At 36.5% G+C, this 22,141-nt stretch overlaps 1 protein-coding gene across 1 annotated transcript in view; it reads left to right on the forward strand.

Moving 5' to 3' along the window:
- The window catches only part of DNER (delta/notch like EGF repeat containing), a 138,566-nt gene that overhangs the window by 106,980 nt on the left and 9,445 nt on the right, over positions 1–22,141 (forward strand). The window contains exons 8-11 of the mRNA XM_088131829.1: positions 2,043–2,267; positions 14,898–15,020; positions 16,654–16,767; positions 19,230–19,361. Coding sequence (XP_087987955.1) covers positions 2,043–2,267; positions 14,898–15,020; positions 16,654–16,767; positions 19,230–19,361 — 594 coding nt within the window. The remainder of the gene's footprint in view (positions 1–2,042; positions 2,268–14,897; positions 15,021–16,653; positions 16,768–19,229; positions 19,362–22,141) is intronic.

Consider the following 22,141-nt stretch of genomic DNA (forward strand, 5'->3'; position numbering starts at 1 on the left):
ATCCATGCCTTAAGAAATGCAGGATATTCCCTTTAATTCAAGGATTAGTCCCTAGTGCTGTGTTGTTTGGGAAAAAAAGTAAGTCCTACTGAGGGTTTTGTGTTTTGGCCAATTGCTTAATTGGAACATAAAATGTACAATCAGAGACAATAATAAACAAGGGCTAATAAAGGATTCTTAGAGCATGAAAAATTTGTATGTATCATAAAGCTAAGATCAATAGGTTGCAAGCCACTATTTTGAGCCTGAGGAAAAGTAGAAAGTAAAATTCTGAAGCAATTAAAGAAGACACATTAGGATACTAGAAATAGTGTGATAAATAATCCAGAAAGATATGTTTCATATTAAGCAACTCCTGCTTACAGATTTCCGTAATTCCTGTTGAATACATTTTTCAGCTGTATAATATACTGTATGGATGAAAATAGCTGTGTTTCATTCAGCTTTCCTTTTTCATTTCTGTAGTTCTGTGTCACTTTGAAGCTAACCGAGGCTGAGGCTTTAAATATAACTTACATTTTAAAATTGTTTTCCATCTATCATACAACTAATGGCACACACCCTTATTAAATATGGTTGAGACAGTGCATGGGGCAGTTAATAGGATGAGAAAGGAGTTGGAAGGAAGAAATCTCTTTGGGAATATCTCTGGGTTTGATTCTTTGGAGAATATTTTTCTGTATTTGTGAAAACATCTTTATGACCATTCTATAAGGATGTGTCCCTAATTGGAAGCCTACTCTGTTGAGTTTTGTTAAGGATACTATAAATTAGCATTTGCCCCATGGCCTTCACTTGTAATGGATCAGTTGGCCTGAAGGAGCTCTGTCTCCAAGGGGTAGCCCACAGTCTATCCCTCTCCCTAATCTGCTTTATAGGGCTTATCATGAAAATAGATGTATTTTAATTTTAAAATACATCTATACATTTATAAATTTAAATTTATAATGATGATAAATTTATATCATCATTATAATGAGTTGTAACTATTAAATGGGTAAATCAGGAAGAACTTGATAATTTCCATCTTGTGCTTCAGGAGCAGTTTTGAAAAAATGCCTTTTATAGTAACAGATATATTTATATTTGTTTGTTTGTTTGTTTATATTTCAAATTTAGTCACCGCCCATCTCACTCAAGGAACAACTCTGGGTGGTTTACAATAAAATGCAGATATAAGGATAACTTGAGGATTTTCTTAGATATGAGAACTGCTAACACTGCTGTATAATTTTATATGGAAGTGATGGGTATGTGTTCCACCCATATGCCTTGTGTTATTCTTCATGTCACTCCAATCCTTTAAATTTATTCTCCATGCCTAGCATCACTGTCCTATTAATGTCAATTAATGATTGGTGGCCAATCATCCTACTTCACATTCACTTAACTTCTAAAATCCTCTGGTGCTTAGCTAAACCTGGGTGTAACCTGATTCAAAGAGTTCCCAGAATTCCCTGCAGGAACTAGATTTGTAGAGGATATTCCATTTAGAAGATGCAGTAACTAGGAATTATAGCCTGTTAGAGCAGCTGAAAATTACAGCCCTTTTTACTTTGCCATTCCTTACTACTATCTGACCATCTCATCATTTCAAGCAACCAGCATCTGTTTTGAACCAAAAAAATCTTTATTTCCATTTCTACCGTAACTTGATTAAACTACTCTTTTAGCTTGTCCTTGTAATGAAATAGTAAGCTTATTTTAGAAAATTAAGAAACAGTGGCATGGTAAGAATTAAACTGATTGTTGAATGGGATTCATATATATTTCTTATGAGAACAGAACAGCATGGTGTGTCATATTCTGCAAATATTTTCAAAAACCTTTCCTTACCAGAGGCACCAAATGTCTTTGAAGAGAGGGAGTGTTCAGTAATATAACCTCCATTCATATTGGCAAATATCTCTATCTCATTATGTATCAGTTGTGTTTTAGGATAATTTTATTCATAACATTCTGCTTAAATAACTGTAAAACAAATACTTGCCTGGAATTTGGAGAAAGCCTACAAATCAGGCCTATTTGTGTCTTCTTTTTAGGATTCCTGGGACCAACCTGTGCAGACAAAGTTGATTACTGTGCTTCATTTCCTTGTAAGAACAATGGAACCTGTTATACAGATCGACTCTCCTATTCTTGCAGCTGCAGTCCAGGTTTTACAGGACCTACCTGTGCCCACCTGATTGACTTCTGTGCTCTGAATCCTTGTGCTCATGGCATTTGTCGCAGTGTTGGAACAAGTTATAAATGTCTCTGTATTCCAGGTACACACGGCCTTCTCGTATTCTCTCACATCTTCACTGTTTGCAATTTGTAATTAAAAGTATTTCTATTTTCCTGTTTAATATATGCATGCTGACAAGCTATTTTTTTCCATAAACTATTAACAGGCATTGATATAGACTGTATTTAATTAAAAAAAAACTTAGAATGAGCACTTGAACATGAAAATTGCTCTCAGTATGGCATATCCTTTGAAAGATTTATGCATAATAGTAGGTGGGTGTCAGAGGAGTAAAAATACCTGAATCAAGTGATCACAGCTGTATGTTAAATTATGTTTGCAGAAAATTAAATCACATTTTATAATGTCACTGCCTTACATAAAATCCATGTACTTGTAGGTTTTATGAACAAGTAATTTAGCATGATAGACTGAGATGGAGCCTGATATAGCTAGTTGAACCTCATTTCTCTTAATTTTAATGTGAGCTAACTTTACCTAGTAGGATCTAATTTCTGATAACTTAGGCTGCATTCAGACATGAAGTTCCTCTCATGTTATGCCATTCTCTTCATCATGATACCCAGTATCCTATTTGATTTGTCAATTTCTCTTCCTTCCCCAGCGTCTACATTCAGTCTGCCAAACAAATCATTGCAAACATGCACATGAACGTTTTGTGGACTTAGGCATGTTCCTTTAAAAACAGAATTAAATTTGAAATTCTGGAATTTCAAAATGTTCCTATCCATTGGCTTTGCTCAGAACGACAGTTAGAAATTCTATGTGAGAAATTGTGCTGAAGTTGAGAGAAGGAGGAATATATCTGGACAGAAACAATTAATTGAAGAGGTCATTGCTGGTTTATAAAAGAAGCAGATTCATAGCCCATTGTGCAGGCAGACTGAGAGAAAATTCAGAAGCTCCCAAGAGGTCCTGCTTTAATGAACTCACTAATAAAGGAGAGCTGGTGGGTTTCTATTTCAGCTCTCAAGATTTTGTACTCTCACCCCTAGTTCTTGGCATTAAACTCATTAAAGAAAGTCTGTGTGAATTTTGCTTCTTTGATTGTGCTCTTCAGTTAAGGGGCTTGACGCTCTAATTTACTATGAAAACTTTAATAACTTGATTCAGAAGGACAGTTAAAGAATGTTAATGTGTAAAGGAATCACTGCCTTTAGAAAGTAATCGTTTGGAGATTATCTGAAGCAAGCTGCCAATTGTTTCAGTTTGCTCTTTTTCTTTCTCAGAATAGTGTAGTGATAAGGACATAGAGGAATAGTTTGGAGGAAAAAAAATGTAGGTTTGCAGGCATATTACGCACTACATACTCAGGAAACTCTTTCTTTTATTCCAGATGGGAAAAAATGGACAGATAGGTAGAGGAAAGCATAGAGCAATTTTTAGAATGGTCAACTATAGAATATTTTTGGATACTTGTTCCCAATAATTAATGTGTTTGCATCTGCATTTTTGCTGAATTGCTGTTCTTTTTTCCCTACTCTGTCACTCAGAGCAAAACCAAACAAAAGAGAAATTAAAAATGGGCTGATAGCTAAATGGTAATGATGAAATGTTCATAATAATCATCAGTAGGCCCATCTGGAAGAAGTCTTTGTGTTGATCCTGTCCATTATGTCTATATGATATCTAATTGTTAAGTATTGTAATGAGCTGTAATATAGGACTTCCTTTGGACATAATCTGGACATTTCAGTTAGTTCAGAATAGGCTGTTATCAGGGACCAAGAACTAGAACCATTTCTCACTTATTTTTGAAATATCCCTAATTACGTTTCAAGCTCAATTCAGAGTGTCGGTATTTAGCTAACCTTTACTTCTTAAGGCAAGGATTTTTAAAATTTGGCATATTTTGTTTCATTTTTTTCTGCTTTTTCAGAGATTTTTATTAAATAGTGATGATGATGATTTTAACTGAAAACTGCCCTAGAAGCAATTGGGGACTAAAGGCTTAGGTAGTAAAATATAGACATAGCACCCATTTAATGTGATAAGCAAGCAATTATTTACCTACAATGGAATGTTATTGTTAAGCTTTTCTGAGGTGTCTACAGTTGTTAGCGTATAGACCCTTTTTCTCCTGGGCCCACAAGTCAAAATAGGGGATACACGCAAGACTCTGTCCTCCATCCTGGTGCTCTTTTCTTTTCTTTGTTCTTTCACGTTAGCCTTGACTCTTGGCAACTACATGGAGAAGTCCACGCAGTTTTGTTGGAATATTTGTGGAAGTGGTTTGCCTTTGCCTTCTCCCTAGGGCAGAGATGGAGTGACAGACCCAAAGTCATCCAGCTGGCTTTTGTGCCTAAGGAAGGACTATAACTCATGGTCACTGGCAGCTTCTAGTCCTGTGGCTTTAACCACTACACCAGACTGGCTCTCATCCTTGTGCTAGAAGTGGTTATATACAGCCCTCTTCAAAAAGTGGAAATCTGTGCTATTAACTATTTGGTATGAAATCTGGATTTGTCCCCCATCCTCCAACTCTCAAGTGGACCTTGTTAATACACTAACACAACATGACTAGCAGTGTTGTTAGAACATCAGATATATTTTTAGTTTATGGGTGGATTTATATGAACTGAAAATTCCAGTAGATTCTATCCTGATACACTAGAAAGGCAACAGATTGAAGAAGGCTAATGTGTTTTCTTGTGGATTTGTTTTTTTATTCCCTTTGTGCAATAAAAGATTAAAATTGTTTGCATTTTTTAGCCTCTTCCATACCTTCTCCTCATAATGCAACTGGAGTGACTGCCCTAAGCACTTTGGAAAAGGATAACAGATTTATTGCTTATGAAGGAAGCATAAATCTGAATATAAAACTATTTCTTGTGAAGTAATGTGTAGTGTGATTATAAAGCCTATGTATTTGATGTGTTCTATTGTCTTCAAGATATCAAGCAATAACCCATCATTTATAACTGAACATACACAACAGAATATATATATATATATATATATATATATATATATATATATATATATTCTGTTATATATATGGAGTATGCTTGTGTGTGTGTGTGTGTAAAATGAGCTTATAGGAAAATATGTCATTATGTAAATTAAAATGCATTAAAAATACCATTTCTGTTAGTTTTCATATGGTTCTCTTGGATTTCTCATGTCTGGTTTATTACCACAGGAGCAATAAGATTCTTTCTTGGTTTTGCTATGAAAAGTTAACATGATCACCCCACTAGAAAATAGTCAAGTTGACTGATGTGTTATTTCTGTCCAATAAAGGACCCGTGAGAATGTATGGGACTACTTCTACCTATAGATATGCAAAACAGGCAGAATTAGCTTTGTGCAGTTTTTTTTACACATACAGGAGTGAGAACACCTCTGAAATTTCAATGATAAAATGGTAAGCAGTTTCAGCTGCTTACCATATACGCAAACTTAATAATATAATGCTAGGCACAGACATTGCAATAAATTATCGTATGGTTTGTTTGGTTTTGGCCTAGCATGTGGTGTGATCTAGGCCATTGTGGTTAATAAACCATGATTTACACTAAATTTAATTGTAACATACTCAACAAAACATGAGTGTTTTGTATGAATTCTTTTAATATCAGAAAACTTGTGGATGGGGGTGAGGGATTCCTTCATGTAGACCTTTTCTCCCAGAAGAAGGAAATGCTCCTTCTAGACCCTTTTCCTTCCTGTATGATTAGCTTAAGTTTCTAAAAGGTGCTGTTCCAAACTGACTTCACTTCTTTGCTCACAGCAGAAGATTATGCAAAATGCAAAAAGATCATCATATTGATTATAGCACTCTGCTATGACACTACACTAAAGGTGTAATTAGCTTCAGTGAAATATTGTTGAACACATAAGCAGTCTTTATTATTAACTTCATTCAAACATAAATAATTACAACAGCAAATTAACATTTGTGCATCTTAGGGATGTTACTTGGTTTGCAGTTGGTGAAGGATGGTAAGGAAACAATAGGATTTCTTTAAATCCTCTTTATTATCAAAGCCGTAATTGATGTGCTTGGTTTTTCTGAGTGCAATGTATGAACCCAGTCATTGTGGCTTCCATGATTTGTGGCTTATTGCAGAACAAGATAATCCAGGCCTTTTAGGCCCCCACGACTGGCATCACATTTCAGCATTAAAGCACAAAAAATCATTGGTGTTTTTTAAAATTCTTAAATGTGAAAAATATGTTTAGTGTTTTCAGGAGTTAAAGCATCTTCCCCCAAAATGGGAGGGAGACAGTGTACTTCCTTATCTAGCCTGTAAGGACTCTGCTGGCAGGGATAGGAGTGTCAACAAGGTAGCAGATGGTTACTATTCAGAAACATGCTGTAGGTAGAGAACCTTTCTCAGGATGGGACAATTGTGACTCTTGGTGCTGGGACTAGTTGATTGCTGCACCACCCAGCAGAGCTTTTTGATGGATCACTAAGTGCATAATTTTTCCATAGGCATAACAGAGAAGGAAGGGAAGGATTGGCTTTTATTTGGCCATCTTTCTTTTTATCCCCTCCATAAACTGGCAAAGTACACGCATATACACACACACACACTTTGAATGAGGAACTTTTGGAGAAGGCACTGTAGTGTATGTTTTTGACCAAATAATGTTGAATTGGGATGTTCTATTGCTGCAGCTCTGAATCATATAACAAAATTTATTTATTTATTTATTTATTTATTTATTCATTCATTCATTCATTGATTCATTCATCATATTTATATAGCCATCCATCTCACAAACAAGTGACTCTCACATAATTCAGTGCTTTTCTCTGAATACCGGAGAATTGTGTATATTCAGAACTCAGGTTGGCTTACACATAATACTAAGCCATCGTGTGATTTGTTTGTTTTTGACATACTATGATGTGTGAGCCATCCATTATGGCTTAGTTTTATGTGCAAGCCAGTCTCTTATAGCTTGTTGGATAAAAAATAATTTAAAAATCCCAGTAGATTGTTTTTCTTAGGCTCTGTGTCAAGTGAATAACATACACTTGCATATCACACACAAGGTCATTAACAGCTTCCAATTTTATATTTATAGGTTGGGAATTTTTAGCCATTTCACAGCTGAACCTCCTTCACAATGAGAAGTACTTGGGCTAAAGTGGGTCTTAGTAATGAATCATTTTTGAGTAACCATTACTGTAGTAACTGATACATGCAGTTTGCAGTAAGAATATTTTTTCCTGATGCATATTGAGCCAGGAGTTATAGTTTAAAGCTTTCCGTTTCTTTTGCGTAACTTGAAAGCTATTTTCTGAATTGACATTGGTGGACTTTCCATTTTCCTTTCAGGTTTTAGAAGGTACAAAAAAGTCTTGGTTCTGTGATTAGTAGTCCTAATCAAATGCTTCCCATACACTCTCATATCTTTCATGATTCATGGTACTTTTAATCTTGGGTCATTGAGGACAGTTGGAGTAAAGTGATGAAAAGCATAATAATGCATTTGTTGAAATATATTCTGAAAACCGTGCAGGATTTTACCATATTTGTAGTAAAGTCTGTCAAGTGAGTTTGAAGTGTTGATTGGGATTATCTAATGCGTTGAGGTGGTCTTCCTCAAACTGGTATCTTCCAGCTGTGTTGGACATAATTGGTTATAATTCCTCAGCCAGTATTGACTGACACATCTGGAAGACATCAGGTTGAAGAAGAGTGTGCAGAGCAAGACCTAAACCATTTGAGACATGCACTGTAAACCCTTTATAAACTGCTTTCCAATGGATATTGAGAGTTGTAGTTCAGCAACATCTAGAAGGACAGAAGTTCCTCTTACCTTGGTCCTAAGTACTGGAGAAGGTCCAGCCAGACTATTGTATTCACTATCACATATACATCTGCCATTTGTAGATAGCTAGATACTACCTTCTTAAGCTTAAAGAAATTATACTTGGGCAAGACAAGCAGTTCAAAAGACGTAATAGGCAACCTACGCCAAAGAACTTAGCCCTCTTTCATAAACCACACAGCAGGAGCCAACACCTTCCAATGATGAAAAGGTGCAGGAAAGGAAGGAGCAATGTTATCTCCACTTCGTGCATCTGTCTGTAGCCAAGCCTCTTTAGTAGGGCCTGTTATGAATTAAAATAATAATAAAAAGCTACTGTGTTTTGATTTTTCACAGGTTTCCTCTGAATATGTGTGAAACTAGCTTTGAATTAAGATTACTTTGAGCTTATGTTAAAGTGGCAGTGTGTTATGTTAGTTATATTCACAATATAGATCAGCAGGTATTTTGTTGTGTAAAATAGGAAGAAGTACTCATCTCTTACAGAAAAAGAACTGTTTTGTGTATTTGTGCTTGTAGACAGTGGTGTTTTTGAAAATGCATGTTGTGGAACAAGCCTTTATTTCCTAGGCTTTTTGGTATGGAGGAATCAAAAGAGGGCAAAACATTTAGACAGCATTTAATTATTGTTAGCCTGCTTATCCATCTCCTCTCCCCTTGAAAGCCAACAAGTGAACAAGTATAATAAGCAGTTGGCTTACAGCCACAGAGACCCCACCAGCAAACACTGAGAGAAAAATTCATTCTGTATTGTTATATTTTGAAAGGTTAGCAGTGGAGAAAGTTCTGAGCTTTCTGTATTTTCAAAGATTTTTTGGTATTTTGAAAAACCTTCTGATCTGTGAACAATCCTTCATGTATAACAGAACTGTCAACAGTATCATAGTCTAAAGGTAACTTTCAACTAGTGATAAGAAGAACTATACTGTACCTCTTCACTGTTACATACACGGATGGTTTGATTTTGAGATGTATGAAGCAGCCACTACTTCTGTGGTTTGAAGGCAAAAGTAAATGGCATCTTAGAAATGGAGGCTGATGAGGATATTTGACCTTTTTTTTTCCTGAAGCAAAAATGATTTTTTTTAAAATGCTCTCATGCAGAGCTACAGGTGCCTGTATGATGTTCTTTTGTAAATTTTATGCTAAGTAGATGCATAAGAAACAGTACAGTAAGCTTAGAATGGAGCATGAGTTACAGACCTTGTTTGCAGAAGTAATGAGATTTAAAAATGGCATGTAGCTTTGATGGTCAATAGTACTGCAGCTGTAGACTCATGTTAATCATTTTTTCTCTGCAAATGCATACAGGCTCAGGCTATTGCTTCATTGTACCTTTGATGGCAATTCAAAAAACAGAATATTTTCTTCTTGCTTATCAGCCCCTGAGAATATCAGAGATGGAGGAGTCCTTCTCCCTCCATTGTCTCCTTGAAGCTTTGCCATTTCTGTGGTCTATTTCACAATCAGGTTTATCAGTGTTTGATATCATTAATTTTATCATCCCTTTTTTCAGTTCACTGTGCCAGTCAAAAACACTCCAGCTTAATTTCCTTGCTTATGGAAAGAAGATGCACCTTTCCATAATAGCATCCCACTGTATATTTTACTCCATGGCATATAGAAGCTGTGATGGCTCAAAAAAGCAATTGAGGAATGGATTTTTGAGGAAAAAGTAACATGACCTGGGGCATGCATCATGTGCTCCATGACTGATGCAGTCATCCCACTGATGGAATGTCAAGCTTACGATACCTTTGATTTCAGCTGTCGCAGGTGTGAGCAGAGATGCAAGGGCTGTTTACTGGTTGGGGGAATATATAATATTTCATTATTATATATTTATTCCTGGGTGAAATTTGTAATATCCTTGCCTATGTCACACTATGTAACATTTTACAAAAGTGACTAAAAAAGGATACGTCTTTTGAGTTTTTTTTTAATCACAGATTGCAAGGTGGGCTGTGTGAAAATATCTGATATTAGAATTGATACAGATTTGTTAGCTGTTGTAGTGCTGCATGGAAAGGAAGGATAATCTGTTAACTAAGTTTCAGGCCCATCAAATGGCTAGTGAAAATGTGTTGTTGTCACCAGGGGTTAGGAGGTTGTAATGGGTTTTGTATTTGGGATTTTTATTCCTGTAAGCCACCCAGAGTCACCATGAGTGAGTTGGGTGGCCATATAAATCGCATAAATAAATAAATTTGTATTGGTCACTAATGCCGCTTGACAGATGGATTGCCTGATAATGTTGCACTATGAAATACTTGCTAAAGGGAAGTTATGAAGAATGATTGAGAAGCTTTTTTTGAAGATGTGAGACATACTGACAAATCTGTAATGCATGCAGCAGGCAAAAGATTTATGTCATATAAAAGAAGAAAGCCTTGACAGGAAGAGAAGGATATCAGAATGTATAGAATTATGATTTTATGATGTAACAAATTGTGTATTATTCACCATGATTTTACTGTCCTAAAGGATTTTCATATACATATACATACACCTATACGTACAATCCCAGTTTGAGGAAGCTGTTAAATAAAACATAATGAACCATACTGATGAATATTCAGTGATGAACCAGCAGTTTAGAAGTTAAATATTGTGACTGAATGCTTTTTCTGGTCTTTCCTTCCACAAGATAATTATTGCTGAATGAGCACCAAAGCAGAAATAAGATTTGCTTTTCATTGATTCTGGTGACTAAGCATTGCAGAATTTCAGTAAAACTAGAGAGAAATGAAATAATTGCACTTATACTGTAGTCTTAAACATGGGAATAAGTCTCATTGGATTCAATGAGATTTACTTTTCAATAGGTACAGCATGATGAGACCACACTGATAAATTAGGACATACACTTTTCCTATGGTTCCAATTCAGTGGTTTCATTAAAAGAGAGAGAAGTGAGTGTTAAAATGTTTTTGTTTTTATTTTATTTATAAAGTTTATAGATTGCTTCAATCTAAAAAGACTAAGTTGTGTACATAGGAGCAACAATAATAGCAGCAATGCAAAATCCTGAGAGGATAAAAACAACTATCATAAGACATCAAATCATTAAAGCATTAATCTGTGCTGAAAAATCATAATTAATCAGTCTCTAAAGGCCTTCCACAACAGCCAAGTTTTAACAAATTTTCATGTGGAAATTAAAATTGGAAATACCTTTGCCTCACAGAGGAGGCTGTTTCAAAGGAGGGGAGCCACCACAGAGAACACCTCTTTTCAAGTCCTTTCTTATTGCACTTCATGACATTTGAGAATCCTCATCAGGGATTCTCTGTTCACTTTGACTGGCTGGGCAGAATTTATCTGGGAAAGGTGGTTTGATAGATACCCAGACCTTGAGCCATGTAAGGCTTTATAAGTGATAGCCAGAATGTTGAACTGTACCTGAAAACATACAAGTAACCAGTGCAGCTCCTGTGGCAATAATGTTATATGGCAATAATGAAATTAGCCCATAAATACAAGACTGCTGCACTTTGCACCAGCTGAAGTTTTTGGGTGGTCTGTAGGGCAATCTCTTGTAAAGTGATCCAAATGAGAGATGAGTTACCATCTTCAGCATTTCTTCTTCTAGGTAAGGTCACAACTCGTGCTCCAGTCAAAGCTGGGGAAAGACCCTTCTGCCCATAGCCTCCATGACTTCTGAAAGGAGCCATGAGGCTGGGGGATGCCCAAATTGCAACACTTTCTTCACTGGTAAACATCACCTCATCAGAGTTTTCATTGGTATAATTTCAGAATCAGACTGCATATGAAATAATAGTGACTCTATCTTGTTAGTAGTGAGTTTGTCTCTGTTTCTCCTTATCCAGACTCTGACGCCAGTTTGGGATTGCTTCTACATCCTTCATTCATCTCCATGGGATGGAGATGTATAACTGAGTTACATCTATATATTGATGACAGCAATATATTATGAGCTGAGAGATGACCTTTTGCAGGTTCATGAACATCATCCAGATGTAAAACAGGTTGGGGAAAAGGGCTGAGTTTGGGGCATCCTGTAATGGAGTGCCTGATCATCTGACCTCTCATATCTTGCAACCATGGACTGAACCTGCCTACTCAGAAAGGAGCAGAATCACCACAATATGGCCCTTCCAATCCCCAGTCCTTGTAGGCAGCTCAGCATGGGGGTCTTGTCTGTAGCCTATATCTGGTCTCTGCTCCTTCCCTGGCCACTTTAACTAGTCAGTAGGAAAGTTATCAAGTCCACAAGAAACCTCGCCCATTTCTTTGAGATCCATAGGTTCAAAAACTTCCCAGGGAACACTGCCAGATGGTAGCAATATCATCTCATTGGATTCTGTCCACTCATATTCCAACTCAAAACAAATATGAGTGATTTTGTTCACAAAGTGGTCAGACAGATTAGTTAGATAATCACAACTTGCACTGGATCTTCTGGAGTTTATGTTTCCAATCTCTCTTCCCTTGGAATGGCTTGTCCCTATCTCTTGCCATACTTCTTTCTGCCCATCACTAACATTATCTTCCCTCTATCTTTGTCCCCTTAGCTACTCAGCTCCCCTTTCCCAGTCACTCAAGCGCCAGACAACTACGCAGAACGAATTCCACTTCACACTTCCACATGGCAGCTATTCTCAGTTGCAAAACCCCAGTCTACTTCCCTCTAAGGTCTCCTCCAATAGCTTCTGCCAGGATACTTGCTTCTTTGTATAGAACTTCCTGCAGTTCTCTGGCCCAGACCTCTGTCTTTCTGGATTCTGTGTGGGGCAACATCATTCCATGTTCCTTCAGCAAGGTACAGCCTCTGCAGATCTTGCCTGCCTTCTCAGGTACAGCTCCCAGTTCAACTCTCTATCCTGAGCCTCAGCTTTCTTCACCAACTATCTTTCAGTTCTTTCAACCTCATCATGGCTCACTTTAATAGACGTTCAAATAGTTGTAACACTGCTTGGGAAAATAATAAACACTTGGCACACTTCTAGAATGAGTTAGCAAACACACCATAACTACTTTGATGCCCTCTTGTTACTGATGAAGTTTCACTGAAATGTATATTGTGTATTCAGTAAACAAAAGAACAGCAAAATGGGAATGTGTTTATAGTTGTAGCCACACAATCAGTAAAAGGCATATATACATGCTGTATGTGGTAGGGACATGCCTGTTCTGTGAACAGGCTATACTTTCATTCCTTCAGTACAGTGCCTCTGACCCCTTCTTTATAAATCTGCGCTTGAAGGTGAGGAGGAATCTTTGGATCTTTTCCTCCATGTGTGCAAATACTTACACACTTCTGCTCTTCCTCCCAAAGGCAGAATTGTAGAGGTGTGATTGCAAACAGAGGTCTACATGAGCATTACTGCACAAAGGAAAGGGGTTAGGATTTTAAAAACCTGTTCCAAACATCCCTATTAAAACCCTCCTAACCCCAGTTAGAAAGGTTTTTTAAAAACACCAATAGTTTAAAGTTTCATGGGGGGAAAAATCACCGTTTCATCTACGGTTGCATTTCATAATTAATGGTTTTGCAATTGAGTTCAAGAGATTGGGATTCAGTCTCTTTGTAGCAGAGAATACACTTTTGTGACCTCCTTTCATGAAAAAGTGTGGTGGGTGGAAGATGCCCTCTAGTGGAGAAAAAAAGGCATTTCTATCTATATAACATGTGATCTATGTCCAGTTGCCCTTTAAACCTTGTTTGCTCGTATCCAAAACTAGTGTTTGTTAAATATGTAGCAGTTTTCTCAGAATCTTGAGGGGTAAGATCCAATCAAAATAATTCAGATATATAAATAATAGATATGGAAGATTACATTAAGAGCATTTTTGTAGTGTTTATTCTATAAATAGGGGATCAAGATAGGGTTAGGGTTAGGGTTAGGGTTCGAAATACAGCCTGCAAAAGATCAACGAACTCAGCTCAACCACCAGGACATGTGAACAGTTCACACAATGAACTTGCTAATCACCCCCAGCAGCCCCTCGTTAACAATCCAATAGAAGAAAAAACCCTGCCTAATCCCCAGGAAGATACACACAGATTCTGACACCAAAACAAGCAGCCACTCAGTAACCCAACCCCCCCACACACACCCAATCCCCCCTCCCCCCCCCAGATCTCTATAAATACCCACAAAAAGGGTCACATCACCCTGGGCACAGAGAGAACTGCTCCTGTCTGTGCTCCTGCACTCTGAAGATGCCGGTCACAGGTGCTGGCGAAACGTTAGGAAACAAAACTTCAAGACCACGGCCACACAGCCCGGAAGACCCACACCAGCCATCGTATGCCGGCCGTGAAAGCCTTCGACAATACATATCAGTAACACTTCCTGCACTATGAAATACTGTAGCTTTCCTGCTTATTCTATTGACCACTGACCTATTGTACAATAGTAACTTTATATTCATGGTTCCCTGCTCTTATATGTCTCAAGGATGAGAGAACTTGACTACATATCTTTATGCACATTTAAACATTCTCTGTTGAATTATATGTTGGTGTGAGAGCTAATTTTGGTGTAAAGTGATATTAGTATGATTTCTACAAATTTCACATTAAGCTGACTGTAGCGGAAGAATGGTTTCTGTAAAATATTATTTCAGTAGATATTAAATATTCTCTGATTTCTAATAAAGCTTGTGAGATTTTTCTTTAAGGGACAAATATATTTCTGGTTACTCAACACATAAAATAGATAAGGAAATTATTTTTGTAATATTTAAGGTCCGAATCTTTTAATGTCCATTAAACTATATTTAAAGCTATATCTAGGCATTGTCATCTTCATCCCATTATGAGAGGAAGCTGTACCATTTACTGACAAAGACATCTGTAGCATATATTCTTTTTTGTTGTTGTGCCTTTTAGGTTACCATGGTCTCTATTGTGAGGAGGAATATAATGAGTGTCTTTCAGCCCCTTGTCAGAATGGAGCTACCTGCCGAGACCTTGTCAGTAGCTATGACTGTGTATGTCTTCCTGAGTATGAGGGTGAGCAATATTATATTTTAGTAGATTATAGATTTCTGTACATCCTCCTAATCAATGTGAGTATGTGCATAATTTAAAGGTCATCATTTGCTAGATAAATCTCTTTGTGGACATTTCAGAATCTAGTGCTAGACAGATTTGGATGGAACATCATTTTTCCCTTGGACTTACCCTAGTAGTTGGCCTAAATTAAAAATGATAGATTGATAATTGCCTTGGTTTTGGAACACAGATAGTGAAATTAGCTGAATAGGATGAGAATTTGTATATGATCTAAAGAGAATTACTCCAATGGAGAGCCGCAATTAAATGAATGTGCAGGAGAAGCAGTTTGTCATTCAGAGAAGGTATAGTATGTTTTTAAAAACAAAAACTACTTGGAAATAGTGAGACTTTTAATAGATAAATGGGTATACATCTAATTGTACAGTTTATATGCATATATTATTTTTGTCACAAAAAATAAAGGAAAAAACAAAGACTTTTCAATGCTGGTCAAAAAGAGCAAGGAAATACCCCTTGTAGAATTGCTGGTTGTGATTCCACAGATAACAAAGTAAAATAGTAAATTGTGGGCTGTCAAAACCAGAAACCTGCACCCCCCTTTTGAAAGTGTAGACCACCATTATGCCATCTCCTATCCTTAAAAGGTTTCATTGTATACCCAGCTGGACCTAGATGAGTGAGGGACTCAAATTGGTGCTTGCTCTACTATATCAGCAACCATAAAAAGTTAGAGCAGGGTTCCTCAACCTTGGCAACTTTAAGCAACCTTGCTGGCTGGGGAATTCTGGGAGTTGAAGTCCACCCGTCTTAAAGTTGTCAAGGTTGAAGAACCCTGAGTTAGAGGAATTACTCTCTTCAGGTTTACCCTTCAGTACCATCTTAAGTTCTTCAAAAGAGCATGCCAAATGTTAAGTATTAATGTCATTGGAGCATGATCAGAAATAACCACAGAATGTATATTCAAGTATGTAACACAATGCACTACTGAAGAAGAAACCAAAAAATAATATATTCTAAATAAACTTTAGCATGTGGAAAAAAATGATCAGTTGCATGTTAATGCCACCATATTTTTTATATCCTGATGCTTTTCTCCCTCCCCCATCCTCTGAGATTATTGCAATGTACTGTACATGAGGCTGGCGTTGAAGCTAACTTGGAAGCTGCAACTGGTCCAAAATATGGCAGCATGGGCAGGTATGGGCATGTCACAGTTTGCCCGTGTAACATCTCTGCTCCATGAGCTGCACTGGTTCTCAGTAGGCTTCCTAGTGCAATTCCTGGTGCTAGTTATCACCTATAAGACCCTTTATAGCATAGGGCCTGGATATCTGAGGGACTGTCTGTCTCCTGTCCTATGAAATTGTATACCCCCAGAGATTCTTAAAACCTGGGTTCTCCTCTAGGCCTTGAGCTAGATTGGGTGGTGAACCCCTTGTGGGAATGCTTTTGGGTCAGAGGTGTTTGTTTTGCTCTTTTCCAGATGTTCATAATTTTTCTTCATTATATGTTTGTTTCAGTTTGCTTTTACTATTGTGTGCTGCCCAGGTTTGTCATGGAGTTGGGCAACCTTGCAAATTTTCTAAATAAATGAGTAAATAAATAAATTATCCTTTATTATTCTCAGGAAGACACTGTGAATTATACAAAGATCCTTGTGTAAACATCAGCTGTCAGAATGGTGGGACTTGTGACAGTGAAGGGCTAAATGCTACCTGTATCTGTGCACCTGGATTTACAGGTAAGTTGTCTGAAAATTGCGTAAGATGCAGAAATGCTTATAAAAATGCAGAAGTAAAACAAATGTAAGATATATTAATTTGCACCTGCATTTATTATTATTCCAACAAATTAATGGGCAGTTTTGATAATAATACTTTATTCTGAACTAAAAGAAATATATAGCAGAAATGATATTCATGATACATATGGTAAAAAGTAGATGAAAGTGAAAAGGCTTCCATAAAATGAACTCAAAATTGCCATTTAGAATTGGCAACCTTAATATATGCTTCCTTTTATTCGTACTGATTCATGCATCTCTTTTTGATCGATTGGCATGTTTATCTCTTCAAAAAACCTTTTCACATTTGGGAAGTTTTTTTGTAGGTGGGGCAAGGAGGATGAATAGTTTGGCATGTTTTTCAAAGTAACAAAAATGTAAGGAATCCAACCACAGATTTCTGCTGCCCTGTCTGTTTTGGCCCTTTAAAGCAGCCTCCTCAAAGCTGGGATTCTACAGAGAAGCTTAGTAAATCTAACTGGGCCAGCAGTGACTAGATGTTTGTTTATTATTTATTTATTTCATCAAATTTATATGGCTGCCCATCTCATGAAAAGGTGACTCTGGGTGGTGTACAACAATGGGAAGTTATGTTATGGGAAGTGCAACGGACACATGTGAAGGACACCAGTTTGGGGAAGATGGTTTCAGAAATTGACTTCCTAGAATATCCTCCTGCTTCAGAATTCTTCAGAGCAAATTCTCTTGAAAGAGACATTTTCAAAAGAAGCTTGGAAAGAAACAGGGTCTTTGTCATAATGATTCCGGGAATGACTTCCTTGATACAGTTAACCAATAAGCTTCAGTATTTCATGAAGCTAATAAATCTTTCCTCGCAGACATTGGTTAAAATTATAATAGGGTTGTTGGGTTTTTTGCCACTACTTTTTGTCTTTGCCTTTTATACAGTATTTTGTTTTAGCTAGCTTTGTTCCTTGTTGGTTTTTAAGGTTTATGTTATTTTTTTTGTGAGTGATATTTTCCAGGTCATTTATTTTATTTTATTCATTTATATATCAAATTTGTCACCGCCCATCTCGTTAAAAAGCGGCTCTGGACAGTTTGCATTCTCTTGGTTTATCATTTGGATTTCCCTTTTAGTTTTTAAAACTTCAGCTAGTTTCTTTTGTATATCAGGTAAAGTGTCCTTTTCCAAATCATTCTCTTGGCCTGTCATTGTAGTTCCACTTTTGATACTTTCTCTGTCTTGTCAGATAAAATTTGTTCCACATCTGTCATTCCTTCATTAACATCTTTTAGACATAGTCTGTCCATAGAAGCAGACATCATTACTGACAGTGTCTATATTGTAGTTACTAATTTGTGGCTCCATTCATCAAAGAATATTTTAACTTTTCCAATATTATAACATTTTGTGTAATTTTGTGAGTCCCAGTATTAACTGACCATCAGGCTGTTTTGGAGCTGTTAGTGAGAACTGGCTTGGCTATTGGTATAGTACATTCTGCTGTGAAAAGAGCGCTCCGCATTGGAACAGGTTGGCTGCATTTGGGTACATCTGCCTGCAGAAAAAAAATATTTTTAGTTGGATATGGTCAATGAAATAATTAGCTGTTTCATCTCTAATGTTTTTGTACACAAGAAGCAAAATATAAACACACACATAGAGTATTTAGTTTGACACACAACTTTTACATATAACTCATTTAGCCATATAAGTGATTAATAGGATAATGTTTCTCAGATTCTAATTTTGAAAAAAAAAAGTCAGAAAATCATTTAATTTTAGCACCGCAGCACTTTTAGTTTCTCGTGCCATGCAAGGTCTTCCAAATTTTGTACTTTGTACTTAGACACCCTAGGGTTCTAACAGTTTCACTGAATTTAACAGCCTTAGTTTTCATCCTTTTAACTTTCATAGAAGTATTGTGGATTACTAGTTTATATTTCTTTTATATATTTCTACCAGCTGAGTGCCTGATTTCTTTAAGATTGTATTCACATAAGAGGATTTTTGGAATGTCTGGCTGGCAAAGTGATGACTGCTTTAATCCTCCAGATTACCTTTACACAGATTACAGCTGCCTGGCATTAACTGAAATGTAGCAGTGGCACAAGACATTTCTTTGGTTCCTTTTTATTTTGGGCTCTGGTTACAGTAATCTTATTCCATTCAAGGTTTTTTCTATAAGTTTGATTGCTTTGCTATGCTATGTTTTGGTCTGTGTTTTCATTGTTATTTAAATATTTTTTATCTCCTGTGCAACCCTGGGGATATCTTATTCTGTTGTTTTAGAAGCAAATTATATGAAGTGAAAGTGGTAGCTGACAAAAAGAAAAACCTTCTTACAAGGAGTATGTTACTTTTTGTGTCACAGATACTTTGATATAGAAAGCAATCATGTATATCATTTTACTTCTACATTTGCAACACAGAACTGTTTTTCTTACCTTTTAAGGTGAAGAATGTGACATCAATGTAAATGACTGTGAAAGTAACCCCTGTCACCATGGGGGACTGTGCCTAGACCAACCTAATGGATATAGCTGCCATTGTCCACGTGGATGGGTTGGTGCAAACTGTGAAATACGTAAGTGTATTTATTACTACTGATAGTAAATTATGCTAAAATTGTACCATAGAAGTATTGTTTTTTATGCAACATATTTATTTTGATATTTAATCAACTAGAGCTAGCAAGTGTTTGTAGATGTTATAACAAGAAACTCGGCACAATATGCCTTCCATAATGCTACTTCTACTTCTATACAGACTTCTTGTCTGAACTTAGCTGAAATTCCTGAAGACTTGGAAAGGACTTTCCTACAAAATTACAGTCTCAGACATTTAATGCAGTTTTTTAAATAACAGCAAGTAGCAAATACTTCCAAGAAAGCATGCATGAAGCATGACAATGTTGAAATCCTCTGTTTAATGTAATCTACATTAAGCTTCCAGGAACTACTGCTAGAAGTATCCTGGGAATGCATATTTTATTCTCTGCCCAGTTCATTTAATAGCTTTGATTGGCCTTATATTCTGTGTATATGGAAAAACTGTAAAGTATTATCCTTTTACAGTTGTGCTAGACTCTATGGATTGTTTTTTAATTTATTTTTATATCATAGGATATTTTAAATGGGGGTTATATACTTTATAGGTAGTTTGTGATTTCAACTTAAATCAGTTCATCAATTAACCAATTAAAGCAAAATTGTTCTGTAAATTGCTTAGAAAGACATTTTGATGTGTGTTGAAAAACACTCACTGCTGCTGCTGTTTAAAAGTACCACATACCTTTTACGAGCTGAGATTAAGAATGCTTAAACTAAAATCCAGAATCTTTTCCAGTTTTTTGCCTATGATTTGTAAAAAGAAGCTATTCCACATGTAATTTTCATCACACAATTGGGGCAACATCTTTTCCACATAACTTCCTATTACTACTAGATGTGAACTTTTTGTCTGAAGTACTAGTTCTAACTTTATTGTAAGGTTACATTAACAGAATCATGCAAGTCTGAAAGTACATCTTTTCCCCCATTCCCTTTACAGCCCAAGAAACGAGTAAGGGTCTCTTCTGAGACGTTTGCCACATCTGGATGCCTTTGGCAGGCTCAGCTGCTGCTTGTCTGTTGTCTAGTCTGCAGCTCTTCCACCTGTCTCCCAAGATCATTTCCTCATACTATTACACTTTTTTATGTCAGTGGTACTTGTTTTTCATGATGCATAATGTTTACTCTACTGAACAGATAGAAGTCATTTTAGATGTAGTACAAGCCATTCTTTTAAGTTCAGTGGGATAAAGGTATACAGGTTAGAATGCATTATTTATTTATTTCGTAAATTTATATGGCCGCCCTTCTCATATATATGACTCTTTTGTAATTTATTTATTTATTCAAAGCATTTATACAGCTGCCCTTCTTAAAACAACTCTGGGTGGTTTTCAACCAATAAAACAGTATAAAACAATACAAAACAGTATAAAACCAGCAGCAATAAAAATAAAAACAGAAAACCCTGCCTCTACAACCACACTTCTCTGTTGCATTCTCATCCCACTCTGGCCTTGCTGTATCCCAACGCCTGGAGAAAGAGCCAGGTTTCAAGTATTCTCTGGAAGGATAAAAGAGTAAGGGCTTTTGGGGGACTGCAGTGGCCATATTTACCACCTGGCATTAATTGCGGCCTAAATTATTTTAGGATTTGTTTTAATTTGTATAGGAATCATTCCAAAAATAATTAATTTTGTTAAACTGTAGCAAAGGACCAAATACCTACATGAAATTAAAATCTGCTTGGAAGAAAAAATATGAATCTTTACAATAGCCATATCTACAAGTTCAGATTTATGTGTAGCTGTAGGCCATACCATAAGAATTAGAGACAGTCCCCGGGTTAAGAATGTCCAACTTACAGACAACTCATATTTACAAATGGGCTGCCTATTACTAAAAATGGTGGATGGTGTTCTCCTTCCTTGAGCTGGCAAACCACCGAAGCCGCGCAATATTTTCATGAACTGCTGAAGTCACACATTTTTAATATACAGCCTGTTTTCAGTGATTTTCAGCAGTTTGTAAAAACATCATGCAGCCTCAGCAGCTTAAGGAAGGAGAATGTCATCTGCCATTTTTAGTAATAGACATCCCATTCATAAGTACGAATTTGACTTACATGCAAATTCAAGTTAAAGACAGACTTAGGAACAGAACTCATTCTTAACCCAGGCACTGCGTGTATAAAGAACAAGCAATCAGGTTTATCATCATTGGGTTAAATTTAAAAAATCCCTTATTTTACCATTGATTGGCATGACCTTCAAATAGGCCATAACTTTAAGACAGTCATAGCAAAAGAAGCCACACATTCTGGCCTGCATGATCTTTCTGCCATACTCTTTTCCTTGGTTAAGAACACTACATGGGTAGGTTTTCTATTAACTCTAGTTCACTGGTCAGGTATTTTTCATTAATTATTGCTAGGAAGCCAGTCCTTGCATTAAAAGCTCCATAGATCATGTATGATGCATTTGGAAGCTCTCTCATGCATGTCTCCATTACAACACTGTTTTCTAACATTTTGGAGTGATGTCTAGTTTTAAAGAGGAGGAGGAATATATAGGTTAATGTAAATTAAGAGAGATAAGAATTGTGTTGCTGGCTAGGGATGCTATAATGAATATCTGCATGTCCAGATCAACTGAATGCAAATAGCTCACCTTTTCCCAATTTATTCCACTGATAAATAGAACAAATGAATTAAGTCCTAGACATACAATACCTCATCCTGAGTCCATGTTTACTGCAGGGGGATGGTATAAAAAGCTTGCAGGAAGCAACTCTCTCATAAAACTTATTCTTTCAA

This window comes from Python bivittatus, unplaced genomic scaffold (assembly GCF_059951505.1).
Source record: "Python bivittatus isolate LINGU-HERP-01145 unplaced genomic scaffold, Pbiv_v1 ctg000980_np1212, whole genome shotgun sequence".
In the NCBI taxonomy this organism is placed as follows: Eukaryota; Metazoa; Chordata; class Lepidosauria; order Squamata; family Pythonidae; genus Python; species Python bivittatus.